We start from the raw sequence: 19872 nt of genomic DNA on the forward strand, positions 1-19872 counted from the left end.
GGAAGGAAGGAAGGAAGGAAGGAAGGAAGGAAGGAAGGAAGGAGAAAGGAAAGGAAAGGAAGGAGAAATATCTTTCTTGCAGTCAAGGGCATTCCAGCCTGACTTCTGACCACTCCCCCAAGGAAAGAAAGGAAGGGAAGGAAGGGAGGGAGGGAGGAATATCTTCCTTGCAGGCAGGCAGGCAGGAAGGAGAGAGAAATATCTTCCTTGCAGTCGAGGGCATGAAGGAAGGAAGGAAGGAAGGAGATAGAAATATCTTCCTTGCAGTCGAGGGCATTCCAGCCTGACTTCTGACAACTCCCCCAACAGATGCTCCTTTCCTGTCCCTCCCGAGACCATGGTCTCCCACCCTGGCTTCCAAACTTGTCACTCACATTCCTCCTGGCTATTCCCTCTTTTCTCTCCTTCCTGGTGCTTAACTACCTGTCCAATCCCACCAGCCCTGGGAAGCCCACCCAGCCCCCAGGAATCTCTGCCTCCTTGACCACCTGCAGCACCCACATTCCCCACATCCAGCGTAGGAGAGTCTTTCTCCACAGCCGGCTGGAAGGCCCCCAAGTGACATGCATTCATCTGCTGTGTAACTCAACCACCAGGCACAAGCCTTGCTCAGCCATTCAGGATCCCTTATTGGTTGGGGACTGTGGTCCCACCCACCGTCCTCAGAAAAGACAAGCCTCTGTTGAGCTAAGAACTTCTCTATTTACCTAGGGCCCCAATTGAAGACATCACCAGGACAACCTCTGGGTGGCTCTAGAGCAGAGCATCACAGCCAGATTGGTTTGTTCCTGCTGGAGAAATGGAATTATCTGCATTGTGGTATTTCTTCCAGAGGTAAAGGCAGCAGAGGGCATCCAAGGAAATGGCAAGGCAGTTTGATCTTTAAGCCTGTGCTGGTGTCTGGCATTGTTCCCTCCACCCACTTCAAAATCAATGAGTATGAGAAGCCACACTCATAGGACAAGGAGGGGTCTTCCTGCTGCTCCATGGCCACCCTTGGTGGGGGAAAGGTAGGGCCCCGGAAGAGGCAGCCTTGCCCAGAGGGCCCTGGCACAATGGGACACATGATGGGCTCCACTGCTTTGCCCTGGATCTGTCAGCATCTCAGACACAGAGCAGGCCAGGGTTTTTCTGTCATTGCAAGCAGGAGAACAGAATGGACCTGATAGAGGCTTCCACATGAAAGGCCTTCGTCTTTACTTTCAAGTAGACAATGCATCAGAGAAGTTGTCAGACCCGCTCTGACGATGCGACAGGCATCAGCTAATATTTTGATTTTAATAGAATGAATAATAAAGAGCCCTAATTTTGAAGAACATATTCTGCCACATGTCGCTCTAGTTGGATCAGGCTCCTAAAGAGATCATAACAAAAGGTTTAAACCAAAAAAAGAAAGAAAGGTATTCCTCCACCAACTTTTCTCTCTTTTAATTTCCTTCTTGTAATGCTTCTCACAGAACAGTAACTTATGAAAAGATGAAATGAAGTTGGAACAAGAAGCAGCAGGCAGAAGAGGCCCGACGTGGTAGCCCTTGCTTTTGTTCTGCAGTGTGAATGGCTTTGCGGCAGATGCCCTCCCTGAGATGCCCTCCCTGAGCATGGCAATGTGAGGCCTCCCGGGCAGACAAGTACCAAATACATTTAAGGGAGAGGGCACTGCCTCCCTCCACAGGGGTCTGCATGGGTCAGGAGCCTGGCAGGAAACAGGTGGCAAACTCCAGTTTGTAGACAATTTGGAGAGTTGAGTTCAAAGGCCAGTGCCAGGTGCAGGGAACTCTCAAGACCCAGTGCAGTACCCCAGGGCTGTGAACACCAGGGAGCTGTTACACCCGGGGGCACTAAAGGGGCAAGGAGAGGGAGGGGCTGCTAGAAGCAGAGACAGTGAGGGTGAGGTGGAGGGGCCACCTTACCCAGGCTGTGGACTCTGGTCCAAAGGTAACAGCCAATCTGAGGCCTCCCTGAAGGAAGGAATACAAGGCATTAAACACCCCAACCCCAAACCCCAAACTCCCTCCATTCTCCACTTAGGGCCCTACAGGCTGAGCTGACACGAGACCAGAGGCAAGGGAGCCCACTGCTGTGTCTGCAGGGGTCGGCCTCCCGGGGCACAAGAAGAGGGGAGTGGGGTGGGAGGGGCAAATGGAAAACAACAGCATAGGCCTTGGCCCCAAGGTGGACCCAAGTTCTCAACACGCCAGGCCTGGCCTAAGGGCTGATGTCATGGCCTCCAAGAAAGTCCACAGCTCACAGACACACACATAAACACACACACGTGTATACACACACATGCACACACCTTCCTGTTGACCAGGGATTATAGTTCCTTTTGCCAGGAACACAAGAATGATGGCACTGTCACAAAAGGTTTCCCTGGAAGAGGAAAATGGGGCCATAAATGAATCCACACTGAAATGCCACCTCGGGTCCCTTACCCAGAGAGGAGGAGCTGAAGGAGGGGACTAGAATAGTTCTAGCAAGGTGCCACAGGAGTCACCAGGAGGGGGCCTTGAAGAAGTGCCAGCCGAAAGGAAAGGCTTTTGCAGATGAGGGCAAGTGGTCAAGGCGGAGAGCAGGAGGGCCTGAGTTCTAGAAGCTGAGGCCTGAGGGTGAAACAGGAGGGGGAGGGGGCCACTTTGCTGGTAGAAGCCACCCTCCAGCTGGTGCTGCTTGTTCTTGGCTCACGGTCCTGCTCCAGACCAGAAGTGGCTCTTGGAAATGTAGACAGCTCTCAGCTCTGTGCCCTAAAGGGGTTTATGCTGATGAAAACACCGCCAGTGAAGTCATAGCTCCCGCAGATGTCCAGCCCACCCTATGGGGGGCCTGGGCCAAGTACTTGCAGGCATCATCTCTTTTAATTGTTCCAAGACCATGAGGTGGGCATGGCCCCAGAGGAGGGTGCAGAGACACGAGAGGTCAAGTCACTTCTCCAAGGCCACACACTGAACCCAGATGGGTTTGATTAGGAACTCCTCCCTGGCCTGGCTGCCTGCTGGCAGTCCCCTGGCTGAGGAGAGTCCACTCCTACAAATAAGAGAACATCTTTCAAATATTGGAACATACATTTACGTTTTTTATTTGGGAAAATTTTTAAATTACAGAGAGACTGCAAACATAAAAATAATCCAGAGAATATCCTTATATTCTCATATCTCAGATTTATCTGCTGTTAGCATTTTACAGCACTTGCTTAATCATTTGTGTTCTCTCTTACACACACACACACACACACACACACACACACACACGTGTTCTTCCTGAACCATCTGAGGGTAAGTTCACCCCTTCATACTTCAGCATGTGCTTCCCAAGGATAGGCATATTCTCTGACATAATCATAGCATGGTTGATCAATACATTTAACATTTATACAACACTTTTATCTAATCTATCCTTTGTATCCCTATTTTGTCAGTTAACTTCATAATGTTTTCCCCAGCATTTCTCCCCTCCAGTAGATCTCATCTGGGGTTGGATATGGCATTTAGTTGTGTCTCTTTATCTCCTTTAATCTGGAACCTTTTCACAGCCTTTCTTTGTTTTTTATGACATGGACATCTTTGAAGAATACAATGCCCCCACTTATTTGTAATACAGTATATCCCTCATGTTGAATTTGTCTGATGTTTCCTCATGATGAGATCCAGGTTTTGTATTCTTGACCAGAACCCTGCATAAGCCCTCTTAGTTCTTCTCAGGTCATCATCAGGAGGCCCTCATTGGTGATGTTAATTTTGATCTCTCAGTCCAGGCAGTGTCTGATTTCTCCATTATGGGATGATTTTTTTTTTCTGCCTTGGAACTAGCAAGTGGTCTATGGGGAGACATTTTAAAACCATGCACTACCCTGCTCCTCATCGGTCTCTCCCTAGATGTAGCACCCATTGATGATTCTTGGCTCATCCAATCATTAACACGAGATTGCACAATGATGCATTTCCAACTCCAGCACTGCCTCCATTCTTGCCAATGGACCCTTGGCATTCTACTGTAAGCAATAGAATGTATTTATGTCTTATCTGCATAGAATGATGAACTCTGGTTTTTCCAATGGTTTAGAATTTCTCACCTATGATATTTTGATACACCACTATCCCTATTTTGAGTATGTTCTTACTTTCTGGTATAGAAGAGATTTCCAGGCTTATCTTGCACCTACCCTGCACCAGCCCTGGAATCAGTCATTTCTCTGGGGGGGCTCTGGTTCCTTTTATCGAGGAATGGTATTAGACACCCAGATCTGGGTTTGCTCATTGCTGTGTATCTTTGCACCTTGGCCCTTTCAGGGGACAAAACTAGGAAATACATGCATCCATATACTTATACATCCACACACTATTCACCCATACACATGCACATACACTTACATATTTGTATTTTAGAAATCGTGAATCCACACCAATACCTCTAATTCCAGTCCATCTCTACAGGGTTGTTTCCTGCCTTCCCCTCTCATGTCCTTCTTCAGCAGTGAAACCTGGGCTCCCCAAACTGTCAACAAAATTCACTCATTTGCTCATCCTATATTACATGGAAAATACTCTCAGAATTGTTTCACCCAAATCACTACAACCAACAAACCTCCTTCCCTTCATCCCCACCTCACCATGCCATGTTCATAAATTACTAGGATTAGTCTTTCCTTCCTGATTTTTTCTGTCCTTCAGGGTGGTTATAGTCTTTATTTGAACTACAGTTAGGTTCCTTTTTTTTCAGTTTGAGGGGTTTTTTTCCTTCTTATTCTTATTAATTTAATTTTTAAAAATATGTAGGACATTAACATGCTTTCAGAAGTCAAGCTATACAGAAAGGTATAGTTGGAGATATGTCACTCTGCTTTGTAACCCATTGCTTCCTTGTAGGTAATCAATTTGTTTTCTTCTTATGCATCTATTTATTTGTATAAAGAGAAGCAAAATTATATGTTGTCTTATTTCCACTTTCTTACAGAAAAGGTAGCACTATATATAGATAGATAGGTCGACAGATAGATATAGATTTAGATGTATTTACATTTTGCTTTATTCATTCAATAATATTTCCTTGCAATCACTTCATATCAGTCCATGGAGGTCTTCCTCACTCTTTTTTACAGCTGCATAATACTCCATTGTGTGTGTATATCATGGTTTATTCACTTGCTCTCTTACGGATGACCACTTAGGTGGCTTCTCATATTTTGCAACTACAAATAATGCTACAATGCTTGTGCATGTGTGTTTCATATGCTTGGGATTCTAAAAATGGGACTATCAAGTTGAAGAGGATGTAGTTTTGTTAGGTGTTGCCAGATTCCCTTCCGTGGGGTTGTGTCAGTTTGCATTCCTGTTTTCCCACGACCTTGCCAACAGACGCTATTGTCAAGTTTTGGAATTCTTGCCAATCTCACTGGTAAGAAATGGTATCTCACTGTAATTTTAGTTTTTACCTATTTTATTATGAGTGAAGTTGAAAATTTTTTCATGTTTAATGATCATTTTTAATATTGCCTTTTGTGAATTATCTGTTTATATCTTTTGTCCATTTGCTTTTGGGTTTTTTGGTTCTTTGCCCCTCCATTTTTAAGAATCTTTTATATACTAGTGACATTAGCCCTTTGTGTATGATATATGTGACAAATATTTTCTCCCAGTTTATTATTTGCTTGTGACTTTACTTATGGGATTTGTCATATAAATTTGTTTGTATAGTCAAATTATCTAATCTTTTCTTCTTGTAGCCAGGTTAGCCAGGTTATAGAAGAATTCACCCATGTGGAAACGTAATTTTGAATGGCTATACAATGCTAAACCATAATTTTCATATAGATTCTAAAAGATGAATTGGAATTCCAGGTTGATGGGGTGGAGGATGAAGGAGGAAGGGCAGATGGGGAGCCAGTCTGGAAGCTGGAGCAAGCCCTGTTGATTTTAGGATCGGGACAGGGGACAAGTAGTCTCTGCCCTGTAGCGATGGACATTCACACGAGGCATCAAGATCAGTCCCCGTGACACAGTCCAGTGACAGGACCCACTAGGAAGGGCTGTGGACTTCGGAGGAGGGAGAGGTCCTTTGGGTTGGGCATTGAGTCTCTGGGGCAGGGCCAGGACAAGGATGAGGCGAGTGAGCACGCCATGTAAAATTTAAAGAGGTGCTCACTCTCAGGGGCGTGCAAGTGCAGGCCTGGCACCTGACAGTGAGTGCCTCCTTAAGTGTGGTGCCCTAGGGCCTCACCTGCCTCTCACCACTGCCTACTCTTCCTTGGGGAGAAGAAGGACTTGCCAGGCCTTGGAAAGATACAAGTTGAATGGATGGAAAGGGGGTACGTATCTTAGACCCTGAGACTGTGTGGGAGAAGCAGTCCATCCATGAGGGGACTAGCCCAGTTAGTAGTGGTGTGGTGCTAGAAAAGTGGGCTGGGAGGAGTTTGGATTTTATCCTGAAGGTCCTGGGAAACCACTGCAGGACTTTAAGAAATTTCGCCAAACTAGGGGAAATGGAGATGATAACAGCCACTTCCCAGAGTTGATGTCAAGATGAAATGAGATAATCTACATAAACCTTTTCAGTTGGTGTGGGGCCTGACGTGGAGTGGAAGCTTAATCATCATGAGTTTCCTGGACTTTGAGGGGATCTACTGATTTTCTTAGTCAGGTTTGGGTCTAACATCCTAAACACAGCAGGACTGTTCAAATCACAATGTAGGAATAGAAAACTAGCAAAACTTGAAGTAAACTAACTGTCCGCTCCCGTCTGGAAACATCTTGGGAAGAGGAAAATGGCATGTTCAAGAACTAGAGGAAAGTGGGAGCTTTCAAGGCTTCAGATACTGGAAGGATTAAGCTTGAAGTCTGGCCTGATACTTGCAAAGTGGCCTCAGGGAAGCCACTTACATTGTCTCAGCCTCCATTTTCTCATTCATTCAATAGGATGATGGTATCTACCTTGCAGGGTTGTTGCCCCACATAAAGTAGTCAGAGTGCCCAGCCCAGGACCTAGGACCCGGCAGGAACCTGTTGCTTCATTCACAGATGCCTACTATGTGCCTGCTCTGGGCCAGCCTCCAGGGCAGCCAGGGAGACAGCAAGCTAGGACTCACGCGCAGTTCCGGAAGCCTCTGTTGAGAGCCGTCTGTCTGGGTTGTGCTGGGGCTGGGGCTACAGGGATGGGTACAGCATCCCTGCCCTCCAGGCACTAATGGTCATTCCCATCATGGGCACAGTGGATTTTCCAGGTTCCTTCCAGCCGCGTAGTTGCTGAGATCAGCTCCTAGAATTTGGTGATGGATGATTCCTGGGATATTCTTCCCAGAGTGAAGGGCCTGACCTAGGTAGGGGAAGTGATGGCTAGAAGGAGAGAGGAATTCAGAAGAAAGAGGGCTGAGGGCCTGACCTCAAGGAGTGCCCAGTGTGGCATACCCGTTGCTCTCCAGGAGGGGGTGAGATGGCCAAAGCCAGCCTGGGTTCCTCCTTTAGGGAAAACAGGTGTCAGCCAGCTTGGGGAAGAAGTCACAAGCTGGGTTTTGTCCTCTTGTTTAACTTTGGGCCAGGGCTGGGAGCACTGGACCATGGGGCTCCAGAGCTCAGGCAGGGCCAGAGAAAGAGTTAAGTGAGACCTGGTGCCATCTTTTTCTACTGCCAAGGGAGTCTCTGGGTCCAGGCCCAGCAGATTGGGCCCTGCTAACCTCAGGTTCCAGATTGAATGCCCCACTTTCAGGTAGGCGGCTGGTAAGAGACAGTTGAGTGTAGGCTGTAGGCAGAACCCAGGGCACAGCTCCTCGTGGGACCAGAAAGTGAAGGGTCCCTGCCCTGTGGGGCAGAGAGAGGGCTAGTCCTGGCGAAGGTACCACACTCCCATGAAAGGCCTGGGCAGCAACCACAGAGGCCTCTGCACTCGTACAGGGGCGGAGTGGGGGTCTCTGTCGTCTGTTAGTGCAGAAGGGACAGGTGCAGAGGAGTGGGGTGGTCCTAGTGAGGTGAGTGAACTGAGGAAGGCTCTGGGAGAGGCACCTCCGGATCCCAGGCTTCGAATGACTTCATAGGTGTGGAGGGGCTCTCCCAAGAGTACCTGCTTACTCTGTTAAGGTGTCAATGGCTCTTTTTCTCCTCCTGGCCTCCTCTAAAGGTCTGAGGACCAGTGAGAGGGCTGGCCCCATCCCCTGATCCAACATCCTAGCCATGCCTTCCTGAACATGTCTGAAGATGCTCATCCCTGAGGCTGCCCTGGTTTTGGTGAGCTCCCCGAGTGGGAAGTTTCTCTGTGTTCATGATACCTCTCTGCTTCTCCTCAAATCCAGCATTTCTCCAGGTGGGTGGATCTCAGAGACCCCAGCTCTCATCTCAGCCTGCGCATCCTTCTCTGGAGAGGCTGTCAGCCCCCCAGGAGCTGTGATGGATGAGTCCCTGTTCAGGCCCAAATGCCCCTGCAGAATAGGAAGCTGGATACTAGTTAGCTAGTGGGGTGTGGGTAGAGGGCTTCTTTGGCACAGGCCTGGCAAGCAGGTGCCCATCATTCAGCACACTAAGAATGCTGAGGCAGGATCTTTGGTCCACTTGCTGGTGATACAGTGGAGGGCAGTTAAGCAGCTGAGAACCCCATCACCCCATTGCACAGGCCATGAGGGCACCCTTGAGGCAGATTTTGCTGGGGGAAGGTGGCCTTTGTGGGGAGTGCAGTTCAAGTGTGGCTTTCAATGAATAGATAATGAAGTGACATTTTAATTGTGTTTCTGGCAGGTCAGGAGAGGTGAGGGGTGGGAGAGTAGATGGAGTCAGGGAAACACAGAGACCTTCCATCCACTCTCCCTCATAACAGCGAGAACAGAGACTGTATCATCCAAAATGGGACACTTTTGTGCTCACTTCAGCAGCACATATACTAGAATAGGAATGATACAGAGAAGATTAGCATGGCCCCTGTTCAAGGATGACACGCAAATTCGTGAAGCAGTTCATATTTTTAAGAAAAAAAGGGACACTTTTGATAGTAAAAGTGGGCATTGTTATTATTATAATCATAAGAAAAAAAACAATGTAAAACGGGACTTTCCCAGGCAAACACGAGACTTCATGAGCCAGTGTGCTTGGCTGTGTTTTCTCCTCTCCAGTTGCCCTTGATAAAGAAGAACGTGGACTGCACAGTGCTTGCCAGGTATTAATGGGTCATATGGCCTGTGGCAGGACACTTCACCTTTCTGACCCTTGGCTCCCTCATCCATAGTTTCCTTCTTTCATTCTCTAGCTATTATTTTGTACCTTCCATGTGCAACACAGTGTGCCAGGTGCTGCGAGCTCAAAAGTGACGACGGCAGGGCCCCAGTGCTGTCAGCTCCCTGGGATCCCTGACCTCTCCGGAGACACAGCTCTAGCCCATGAAGTCATGTGATCTAGTTTGGGGAGCTGAAACCGTTAAGTAACAGCAGGGTAAGGCTGTCTCTGAAATATGTCCAACTGAGTGGTAAGGACAATGGCAAGGCAAGGGACTGGGAGGTGAGGAGTACTGTGCCCATTTTACGGAAGAGGAACCCAGGATGCAAAAAGATGGGACAATGCGTGCAGCAGCATATGCAATAGGAGGTAGAGTCCCAACCCGAGGTTGCCTGAAAATAAAGTCAGTGCACTTTCTTACAGCTTACCTTTCTATTGTGTAGCCCTTGCCTGCTCCCCATGCCCCATGCAGCCATCTGGACAGCAGACCCTGTGGTACACATAGACCCCCTTGGGGACAGGGCAAGTGCCCCGGACCAGTTGCAACATTCATCAAGGGCTGCCGGGGTGTCTTACCTCAGCCACTTCCCTTTTGTTTGCTCAGATTCCACAGCTGAGAAGTTGATCCAATAAATCTTCTGCTTCTAATCTTCCAGAGAGGTGAGGGTCAAGGAGAAAGGTGTGGTAAGTGTTCTGAGCTGCTCTGAGAAGGGGGATAGGTATAAGAAGCCATGTTTATGCCTGATGCAAGAGACACAAGACCAACATTATCCTTTATGCAACTTCCATGAAAATGTAAACTAGGACATTGTCCCAAGCATGGCAAATGATTTGCTGCGTCTTATAGGACAGGTGATAAGCTTTCAAGTCTTCTAGCTCTTTAATCTAGTGTCCCTTATCTACAAGATCTGCCTTCCCCTATTTCTTCATCAGCACCTAAGAGTTGGTGTTTACATTTTATTAATAAAAATTATTGGTGACATTGAGCAACTTAAATCATGTTGGTGGACATTTATATTTCATGTTCTTCCTTATTGATGTATAGGAGTTCTTTGTATATCATAGATTTAAACCTATGTCTGTAACTTATAACGCAAATATTTTCTCCCAGTCTGTTTTTAACTTGGATTGTGGTATTTTTGTAATCAAATCCACCACTTTCCCCCCTTATAACTTGTGGGGTTTGTGTCATGTTTAGAAAACCTGCACGTCAACCACATATTTTGTCAAACAAAATTTGCCAGTTTCCAGACCTGAAAACTTTGGTGCAGGGATCCCAGGAGGTGGTCTCGCAGCAAGTAAGCCTTTTCCAAGGACCTCTTTGCAGGGAGCCTCTGACCTAAAGGCCCAGGACAGCTTAATCAGCCTAGGCCTCACCCTAAACCCTCACACAGCACCTGGGCTCCTGCCAAGCTCTGCCCTTTGCTCCCCATGGGTTGGAGCCTGATAAGAAGCTCAGTGAAGCGAATATTGACTGTGGCACCCTCAGAGTGTGTTGTCCTGGTCACCAAGGCCAAATCAAAGCATGTGGACTTGTTTTTCCTTTTGGTAGTCCTTTCCCCTCCCTTCTCTCTTCCCCACACTCTGAAAGGGATCTGAAACCTTACTAAAACTGTTTTATGTGGGCAGTCACCTTTATCTGACTGTTGCTGCTCTTAGGAAAAGCTTTTCACAGAGCTGAATACAGAAAATGATCTTTTCAAACATACCGTTCTGTGTAATTTTATAAGCTCTGCAGTCATTGCCCTAGCATCTTCTCAAAGAAACCTGGCAACCCTGTGGCTGTTGTGTTATACAAGAAGGAAGAAACTCAGGTAACCAAAAAAGGACTATTAATTGTTTCTGGCAAAGGGGAGAAAGATTGCTTTGAAAGCTTCTTGGAAGGACCCAGAGTCTACTGGTGCACGCGTGCACACAAACACACACACACACACACAAACACACACAAACACACACACACACACACACAAACACACACACACACACAAACACACACACACACACACAATCTAGCAATGCAGTGGCCTGCATTTAACATTTCCAAATAGGTAACTCAAGTGTTAGGTCTGTGCTGAGTCTGGTAGCCTTTGATGTCCCCCATACCTTAGTGCCACAGGCTTTCAGGGTGCATTTCTTTGTTAGGGTGCAGGGCTGAGTAACAGTTAACTCCAAAGAGAAAAAGCAAGAGATGGAGGCCCCAGCACAGGAGCAGCTGGAAGGAGGAAAGAGCTGGGCCAAAGGCTCAGAATAGCTGAGTTCTGGCGCCAAAGGGTGAAAAGGGCAGAGGAAATGGGTAGGCTGGGGCCTGTGGGAGGGGCAGGTTGGACTGGGAGGGGAAGTGAAGGCGGTTGTGAGAGATCACTTGTCCGTGGAAAGCTTTCAAAGTGGAGATTCGGGAGTGGGCGGGAGGCCTGGAAGGGTGGAGGAAGGGTCTGGATATTGCCTCCGGCCAAGGAAGGACCGGACACAGGACTACCTCCGGATGGCCATTGTGCAGAGAGCGGGCACAGACAGCTTGGGTAGAAGGGCAGCACGAGGTTCTGAGGACCAGAGAAGGGAGGGCTGAGCAGGCTCTGCTTTGTGTTTCCAGCTGAGGTTGAGGTCAGAGGAAGAGGCCTCTTCCTGGGGCTGGGGGCTGTGAGTGGGGAAACAGCCTCAACTTCCCCCCATCCAGTAAGGACAACACAACTGAGCCACCTTCTAGGTCAGGAGGTGCCCACTAGGTGCCAGAGGCTTGTTCCAGTGTGGACAGCAGCTTCCAGGCCCACTTCAGCAAAAACATCACCAAATATGCCCAATATGGTCCATCTACGGCTCGCCCCGGCCGCCTGTGGCAGTGTAGTGCCCGGGCCCCTGGAAGCTTTGGGGGTCACTCCTTGCCCCATCTGCCTGCTGGAAACGCCTTTTTCTTGCCCCCTAACACGCTGCTTCATTGGTCCTGTCGGTAACGCTCGGGACCAGGCCAGGTGCTTCTACCTGCTGGGGACGCAGGACCCTGAGCTTCCACAGGACTGGCCCTCCCTGTGATGACATCACTCATGTCGGGACTTCCACCCCAACAGCATCCCTGGGAGGGAGGCAGGGAGAAACCGGGGGCCTGAGAAGCAGAGAAGTCCAGCTTACTGGTGAAGAGAGTTGACTCTGCAGACACAAAGGGCAACAAGATATTGTGTGATTCTTCTTCTATGAAGCATCTATGATAGGCAAATTCTTCCTACCCAGTGTTCTTATTTCTCCCAAAATAAACAAACAAATAAATAAATAGAAGAAGCAAATTCTTAGAGACGAAAAGTAGATTAGTGGTACCAAGGTTCAGAGGAGGGGAACGTTGGGAAGTTATTGCTTAACAGTTACAGAGTTTTTATTTGGGTTGATGAAAAAGTCTTGGAAATCATGGTGATGATTGTACAACACTGTGAATGTACTTAATGCCACTGAATTTTGCCTTAAAATGGTTAAAATAACATTTATGTTACACATATATAAATATAAACATTTACCACAATTTTAAAAAATTATTCTCCTATGAAGAGGCAATCAAAGAGCTCAGTCAAAAAATCTGGGAAAAATGTATTATGCAGTGTGCCAGACAGGCATGCCATACTGTTAATAAGAATAGTTGGTCATTTTAAAAAGAGGGAAAGAAAGATCCAGCTTTGAATCCAGACCCTACTAGCTCGGCATGCAGGCCTCTCCCCACCCCTTACCCAAGTTTCTGCATCTGTAAAATGAGGCTTATGTGGCAGAGAATATGTGTGCTGGTCACAGAGCTGTGCAAACCCTGCAAAGAGGGACTGATGTTCAAGTTCCCCATTCCTATTAAGCAGCTCAAGTTCTCAGAGCCAGGGAGGGGATTCTTATTGGCTGGACTCCAGGGCTTTATTTTGAAGTTAACCTTGAGGGCATAGCATTTGGTAGTGGGTGGGGTGTGGAAGGAGGAGAGGTTGGGGGAGAGCGGCAGTGAGGGCCAGGGGCTTTCGAAAGCTCATTGCAAAACAGGGACAGAGAGACAGGCTTTGTCTTCAAAGGTGTCCCAGCAGGTTACAACAAGGACTAGAGCAGGTGCTGATGAGGCCGCAGTTTGGGAGTCTGATCCCTAACAAGGCCAGCTCCCCTCACTCTGCCCAAGTTTGCTCCCTGAATACAGAGGAGGACCTGGGCCATAGAGTATGGGCAGCTCCGCGGGGCAGTTCTTGCTCATCACTGGACACTCATTGTCTCTGAAGGACGGGCTACGTTGGAGTGTTGTCTTAGATTCGAATGCAGGAGGAACTGGAATAATCAGTAACATTTCTCCCAGGCAGAGCTGCTCTGAGCTGTGGGCCAACAGGAGGCTGGGAGCTCTCCTCTAAATTGCTTTGTGACCTTGGACAAGAACTCTCCCCTTCCTGGACTGCAAATTTCCTCCTCTGTAAAATGAAGGGTTGGTGAGTGTCCCTGTAATGCTGGGATTTTGTAGCCATACTTGTTTGTGGGAATGTGTTCAAGCACAAGGTGATCCACCTCTTGATCAGCAACAGGATGTATAGAATTTTTTTGGCTTAAGATTTCCTAAGAAGTAATATACCCCTGCTCCCTTTGCCAGCTGGGTGACCTCAGGCAAGCTGCTTGACCTTTCTGTGTCTATTTTCATTTGTAAAATAAGGACAACAACAATCACAACTTGGTCGGATGTCGGGGGTGGGGGCTCGTGGTGAGGACTAAATGAGTTAATATGTCCAAAGTCATCTGAACAGTATAGCACACAGTAGGTGCTTAATAAATGTCTGGAGCTCCTTCCAAGTGCACAGCACTTACAATGGTTAAGTTATTCATACTCTAGGTTATGCTGAGCTTTCTGAGAGATCCAGAGAAGCCAGGGAGGCCCATTCTCTCTCATTCAAGGGGCTTACTAGCCTTTACTTAGAGATGCAAAAAAAGCGCTTATGAAACAGCAGCCAACAAGAAAATGCATCACCCAAGTGCTGGAGGGGTCCTGGTGGGTTAAAGGAGGAGGATCATGAGGTGAGCACTTGATCTGAACCATGGGTAGGCAGGGAGAGAGAAGGGAATTCTAGCAGATGAGTGTATTTATATATATGTGTGTGTGTGTGTGTGTGTGTGTGTGTATGAGTGGTGTTGTGACTGTGTATATGGGTTAGTGTGAGAGTGTGTGTATGTGCATGTTTGCCAAAAGAGCACGAACAAAGGCTTACCCTGGAATGAGAAGTCTGAGTCTTCAGCTCACCTAGGCAGCACCACATGTTGTGGTTGTGTTGAGGCCACATGCTCCTCTCCTGCTCGTTGCTGGGACCGGGAATGTGCCTGTCTGTGAGTCCAGGAGCAAGCCCTTGTGCAGAACCCAGGGTGTGATTAATTTAATTATTTCAAAAGCCCCTTTGGTATTTCATGAGGGTCACGCCCCTGGCTGTGGGCTTGAATACAACTGCAGCAGGTTTCAATAAAATCAATTAATTTAATTTGATTTGGTTTTATGTACTTGGAGCTGGTGCCTCTTGAACTCAGTATGAAAATTATTGCAGAATAAAAATGCATATTAGTACTCAGAGCCCAGTGTCCTTGGACTGTCTTCATGGAGCCTGCAGTACTGATCACAAAGGCAAATCCCCTCTGACCTGGCAGGAACCGCCGCCAACTGCCCACCTAGTTAACCCCCTCCAGCTTCGGACAGTGTTTATGGAAGTTCTTGGGCTGTTTGGAGTGTTCTTCTCACTTCCCAAAGCACTTTCTTATCTGGTAGTGAAGCTAAGGCATTTCCATTTTGCTTTCGTGAAGTGGACTCAAAGAGACTTTGGATGGCCTTGGTCACCAGCTTACTGGTTTTTTTTGTTGTCGCTGTTAATGAAATTAATTGAAGCAATATGGTGCAGTGGGTTGAAAGGTAGCTCTGCCTCTCAAGAGACACATGAACTTGGGCAAGTCCTTTCACTTCTCTGGGCTTTGTTTCTTTGTCTGTAAGTAAGAGGGCTGGACATCTGCTTGAAAGGCTGATTCCAACTCTCAGAATCACACATTCATGGGACAGCTGGTCTTCCTGAGCTGCTTCGGGGAGGCTGTCCCACTGTTAAGCCCCACTTCATTTCCATTTCATTCAAGAGGGCTCCCAGCCAGTTCATGGAATGGGTGATGGGATGAAGATGGGCCCTGCACCCTCTAGCAATGGCTTCTTCCCCACATTGCTACGGATCAAAGCAAATGCTGCTTTCAAGAAGGGAGGAGTTCAGGGGCCTAGAAAGCATCTGGCTGGGCCATGATTTTACAGATGAGGGAACCCAGCTTCACAGTCACACAGCCACAGTCCAGAGCCATGCTCATGCCCGGCCACGTTCGCAGTCATTATAAAGGGGGGAGGTTTTGCTCAGGGCTCATTTTCCAACTGTCCTTTTCATTTTGTTCTCCTGTCAGGATGGGAGAGAGATGGCCAAGCCATCTCTGGGGCCTCTCCAATAAAGCAGATGCTGACATCAGTCATTCCAGCGCCCCTACATTCCTTCTCAGGCCCAGTGGCTGCCGCTTCACTGAGGACCGACGGGCCCCATTCGGAAACATTCTCCACCAGTGCCTGCCACCCCACCCTTAGCAGTTTCATTCTCCTAGACAGGAGGGCCTGCCCTCCCTCAGCCCTTCCTACTGACTTCATGCTGAGCACCTAACGTTCATCCTCTTCAGTGACATTTTTCTCCCATAGGTCTTACCTGCCCAGAGCTCTTCTGTAGCAGAAACTGAGCCTGTCCTCTCCATCCTGCGTCTCTTATTTACTGAGAGGCACTATTGTGTGCTGAGAACTGCCCTGGGCACTTCCTGTACATTATCTCATTGAATCCAGCATTGGCCCGGAAGATGGGCATTATGGTCCCTATTTTCCTGTGGGGTAACTTCAGCTCAGACAGGAGACAGACTTTGTACAAGGTCACACACAGCTATGAAGTGACAGGGCCAGGATTCAACCCCACATCTAACTCCAAGACTCTTGCACCATACCAGGTGACCTCCCTTGCACATAGGAGGTGCTTAACAGATCCTTAATGACCATGTAGCCTATACATCCCTCTGCCAAACCCCAAATGTCGGGGAAGAGGTAATAATAGTAACTACTGTCTATGAAGTCCCTATTAGGTGCCAGGCACCAAAACGCAACACTCAGTGAGGTGAATACTATTACTCTCTCAGTTTTACAGATGCAACAACTGAGGCATAGAGAGGTCACCCAGCAGGTAGTGAGCTGGGCTTCAGTGTGGCCCTGCCTCTGAGGTGGAGCCCCTGCCTCCCTCCTGTTGCTGGATCCTCATTTGGCTCCCCGTGGCTGTTTCCGGTAGAAGGCAGAAGGCTGCAGGGAAGGAGGCTGGGACCAGGGGTAGTGTTTGCGCCTCGGGGACGCCTGCAGCTGGCACTGCCCTCCACCCAGCTGATAACGGCAGCCGGGTCTGGCACGAAGCCCTGCCTAGGGGTGGGCGGCCAGCGGCGGCGGGGGGATCTGGCTCTGCGTTCGCCCCTCTCAGCCCCGCCTCGCCCCCTGCGGGGTCAGTGCGGGTCCTGCCCGCCCGGGCAGGCGCCGGCCTTTCAGGCGGTAACCGGGTAACCGTGGGCAGGGGCGGTGCAGCGCCAGGCCGCGGCCTCCCGGGAAGGCGGGCGGGTGGGGAGGTCGAGCTGGAGCCGTGTGAGAATGCGGAGGAGAGGCCCGGGAAACAGACTGAGACCGAGGGGAGGGGCGCGCGGAGGGAGGGGTGCGCGGCGGGAGGGGTGCAGGCCGGGGGTGCCCGGGGGGAGGGCCACGGCTCCCGCGGGAGGAGAGAGAGACCGCGGGGACGCCGAGGGGAGGGAGCGGGCGGGGCGCCCGAGAAGGGGCGGGGCTAGAGGTGGGGCGTCCAGAGCGGGGCGGAGCGTCTGGGCCGGGCAGGGCAGCGGAGTGAACGCCGCAGGAAGGGGGCTGCGGGCGGGCTCGGAGTCCCGGGCGCTAGCGGCCGGGCGGAGCGGCTGTGGTTGCTTCATGTCCCGGATTCTGCTTTCTCAGAGATCAGGCGAGGGGGGCTGGCAGGGAGGGAAAGGTGGGCGAACCAGTCTGAACAGGCCGGGCAACTGGAGAAGCGTGGGCCTGGCAAACTGGGGTGCTGCCCAGCACCCTCTACCCTCACCACGCTCGGGAATTTTTCGTGAATCCGCCCGGTTGGTTTTACAGTTTCCTCTCATCCAGGCCCCACCCTGTCTCCTGACCTGCCCTCCCTTCCTCCGCTCTCTGAGCTGGCTCTTCCAAGGGATCGGTTAGCCAAAGGGAGGCACCGGCTCTTTCCCTGGACTCTCCCACTCCCAGCCCTCCTGGAGAACTCAAATCCTGCACGTGCTCTTTCTCTTTCCCTGCCCCCGTCTCCCAGGCCCTCTGGGACTTGGTGAAGGAGACCTTGAGTCGGCCCAGGAGGCCCTCCCTCCCCCGCAACCCCTTTAGGTCCCTTCTGGGTGCCCCCCCGACTCTTCCAGCCCCAAGCACCCAGGGCACACAAGCTGCCAGGCCCCTGCTGGCAGGCAGGGAAGACCCAGGCAAGCTTAAAAGGGTGGGAACCACACACTTCTCATGGCTGTGTGTATTTTGCTTGAAGGTGTCTGCAATCAAAGACCACCCCGCCCCCTGCCCCCCGCGCTGAAAAAAGAAAAGGAAAAAAACCCAACTTTTGTCTCAAATGGTGGAATTCCAGATGCAGGACCCTAGATTTGGGGGATAGGGAGCAGATATTTGGGGCAGGGGAGGCCTTTCAGGGATCCCTCATATCACATCAAGAGGGCCACCTGGCCCGCGTCAGACTGCCACTGCCCTTCCAGGTGACTCTCCCTGCGGCCAGTTCAACTTCTCACTCATCCCAAGGCTGTGAGTTCTTACATTTTCAGGTAGCAAACAGGAGCCCTTACCATGGCAAAGGGGAGATTGGTAGGTTGCTGAGCTTGTGTTTTCTACAAGCTTGGAGCTCTTTGATCAAGACTGCCACTATTTGTACATCAGGGATGTTATTTAATAGATCCGGGATCTTTATTATTTATTTAACCGGGATCTTTAACAGCTGGACCACAGGCATCCTCAGCCCAGTCCTGGGTTTGATAGATGAGGTCCTTGAGACCCAGAGAGGGAGATGACCTGCCCAAGGTCACACTACTTGTTAGTGGCAGAGCTGGAACTAACCTCCTAGCTCCTCATCCCAGTGTGCCTGCTGTTATACTGTGTTTTAATTTTAGGGTAGCTCCATGTTAGGGACCTAGCATAGCACCTGTGTGGCACAGAGTAGTTGATCAGTAGGTACTGGTGAGATGCTTGAACAAGCCCTCAGCAAGAGGGCTGGATTAATGCATCTTTTGGAAGAAGTGAGGCTTCCACGGTGCTTGGGATTCTAGTTCCGTGTCACTGAGTGTGCTAGCGAAATGTTTCTTCCGGGTAGTTGGCCAGCAGTGATCCCCATCGGAGCCTGGCATCATCTTTGGTCACTTCAAGCAAGCCCAGTCATTGTGCGGGAGGAGACTGTGGGTCTGGAGGTGGGTCCAAGCATGAGCCAAATTGGCAACTCCAGATCAGAGCGATTAATGCTGTGACTCTTTTCCATTCATTACCCTCAACTAGTATCTGAACAGGTTGCAAAAGACCAAGGCATGTCTGTTCCTGCAGGGATTCTTGTCATCCTACAGCCCTGCCAGGCACTGTGTAAAGAGACCACAGCCCCACAGATCCAGCATTTCTGGGCGCTGGAGGCCCCCTGGGCTCTGGGCTGCCCAGTGCTCTGGGAACCTAATGTTCATGCCTCTGGGGTCCTGCCTACTGGGCATTGGCTGCTGTGGCATGTGGGATGGGGACAGCACTTTGGTAAAAAGTGAAAATAGGAGGAATTTGGGTCATTCAGGCTACAATTACCAATTTTATTAAAGTATTTGGAGAAGAAAGAGGCTGAAATGAATGATGAAAATAATATTTTGCATGTAGTAGAAGTTCAGGAACCTCACTGATTTGAAACTTAGGAGAGTTGAGCTTGGCTTTGGTAAAGTTGATCTTTGCACCATCTGTAGACATAGAGCTGATGAATAAATTAATGTAGGCATGATTTGTAGTAGCAAGAAAGGAATATGCATGTGACTCTCTTGTGATGATGAATTTTGACCAGAAGCAATTCAGCTCCATTCATCTTGGTAAGCCTTTTTCTGGGCCACCTGCCTAGTGCCAGGCCCGATGCTAAATGTCCTATAAGTATTACTTTATTGAATCCTCATAAGATCCCTATGAGGTACGAATTATCATTCTTCCCATTTTAAAGACAAGGAAACTGAGGTCGGTTAAGTAGAAGACAACTGGGATTCACACCAGAGCAGTCTGAGTCTAGGGTCGGTGTGCTTAACCACCACATGTGCAGGCACTTTATGTGTTAGGACAAGGGGAATAGAAAATGAAAAAAAAAAAAAAAGATATGCCAGGACCCCTACCCTTCCAGAAGCTTCTGATCTCTTTGGGAAAGGAAAACACAGAATGTGATTGTGCACCTTGAGGTCAGGAGTGAGCTTGACTCTCTGCCTCCCCTGCCCCTCTGAGAAAGGAGCTGAGAAAGATGGAAGTAGAGCAGTTGGCCAGGCCTTCATCCCCTTCCCCAACACTGTATCTCCTCAGCCCCTATAGCTCCTCGCTTCCCCCAGCAGCTTCATGCTCACCCCAGATTATCAGTAAAAC

The 19872-nt window shown here is 49.3% G+C and overlaps 1 protein-coding gene across 4 annotated transcripts in view; it reads left to right on the forward strand.

Annotated features, from left to right (window-relative positions):
• Positions 1 to 19872, forward strand: part of ZBTB7C (zinc finger and BTB domain containing 7C) — a 376979-nt gene that overhangs the window by 226118 nt on the left and 130989 nt on the right. For 2 of the 4 annotated variants that reach the window (XM_017862295.1, XM_017862296.1), the window contains one exon: positions 13483 to 13609. The exons of the other annotated variants lie outside the window; for them this stretch is intronic. In XM_017862295.1, the coding sequence (XP_017717784.1) occupies positions 13599 to 13609 (11 nt within the window). In that variant the 5' untranslated portion in view covers positions 13483 to 13598. The remainder of the gene's footprint in view (positions 1 to 13482; positions 13610 to 19872) is intronic. 4 annotated transcript variants of the gene reach the window in all.

The sequence above is a fragment of the Rhinopithecus bieti genome, unplaced genomic scaffold (assembly GCF_001698545.2).
Source record: "Rhinopithecus bieti isolate Rb0 unplaced genomic scaffold, ASM169854v2 scaffold_57691, whole genome shotgun sequence".
Lineage (NCBI taxonomy): Eukaryota > Metazoa > Chordata > Mammalia > Primates > Cercopithecidae > Rhinopithecus > Rhinopithecus bieti.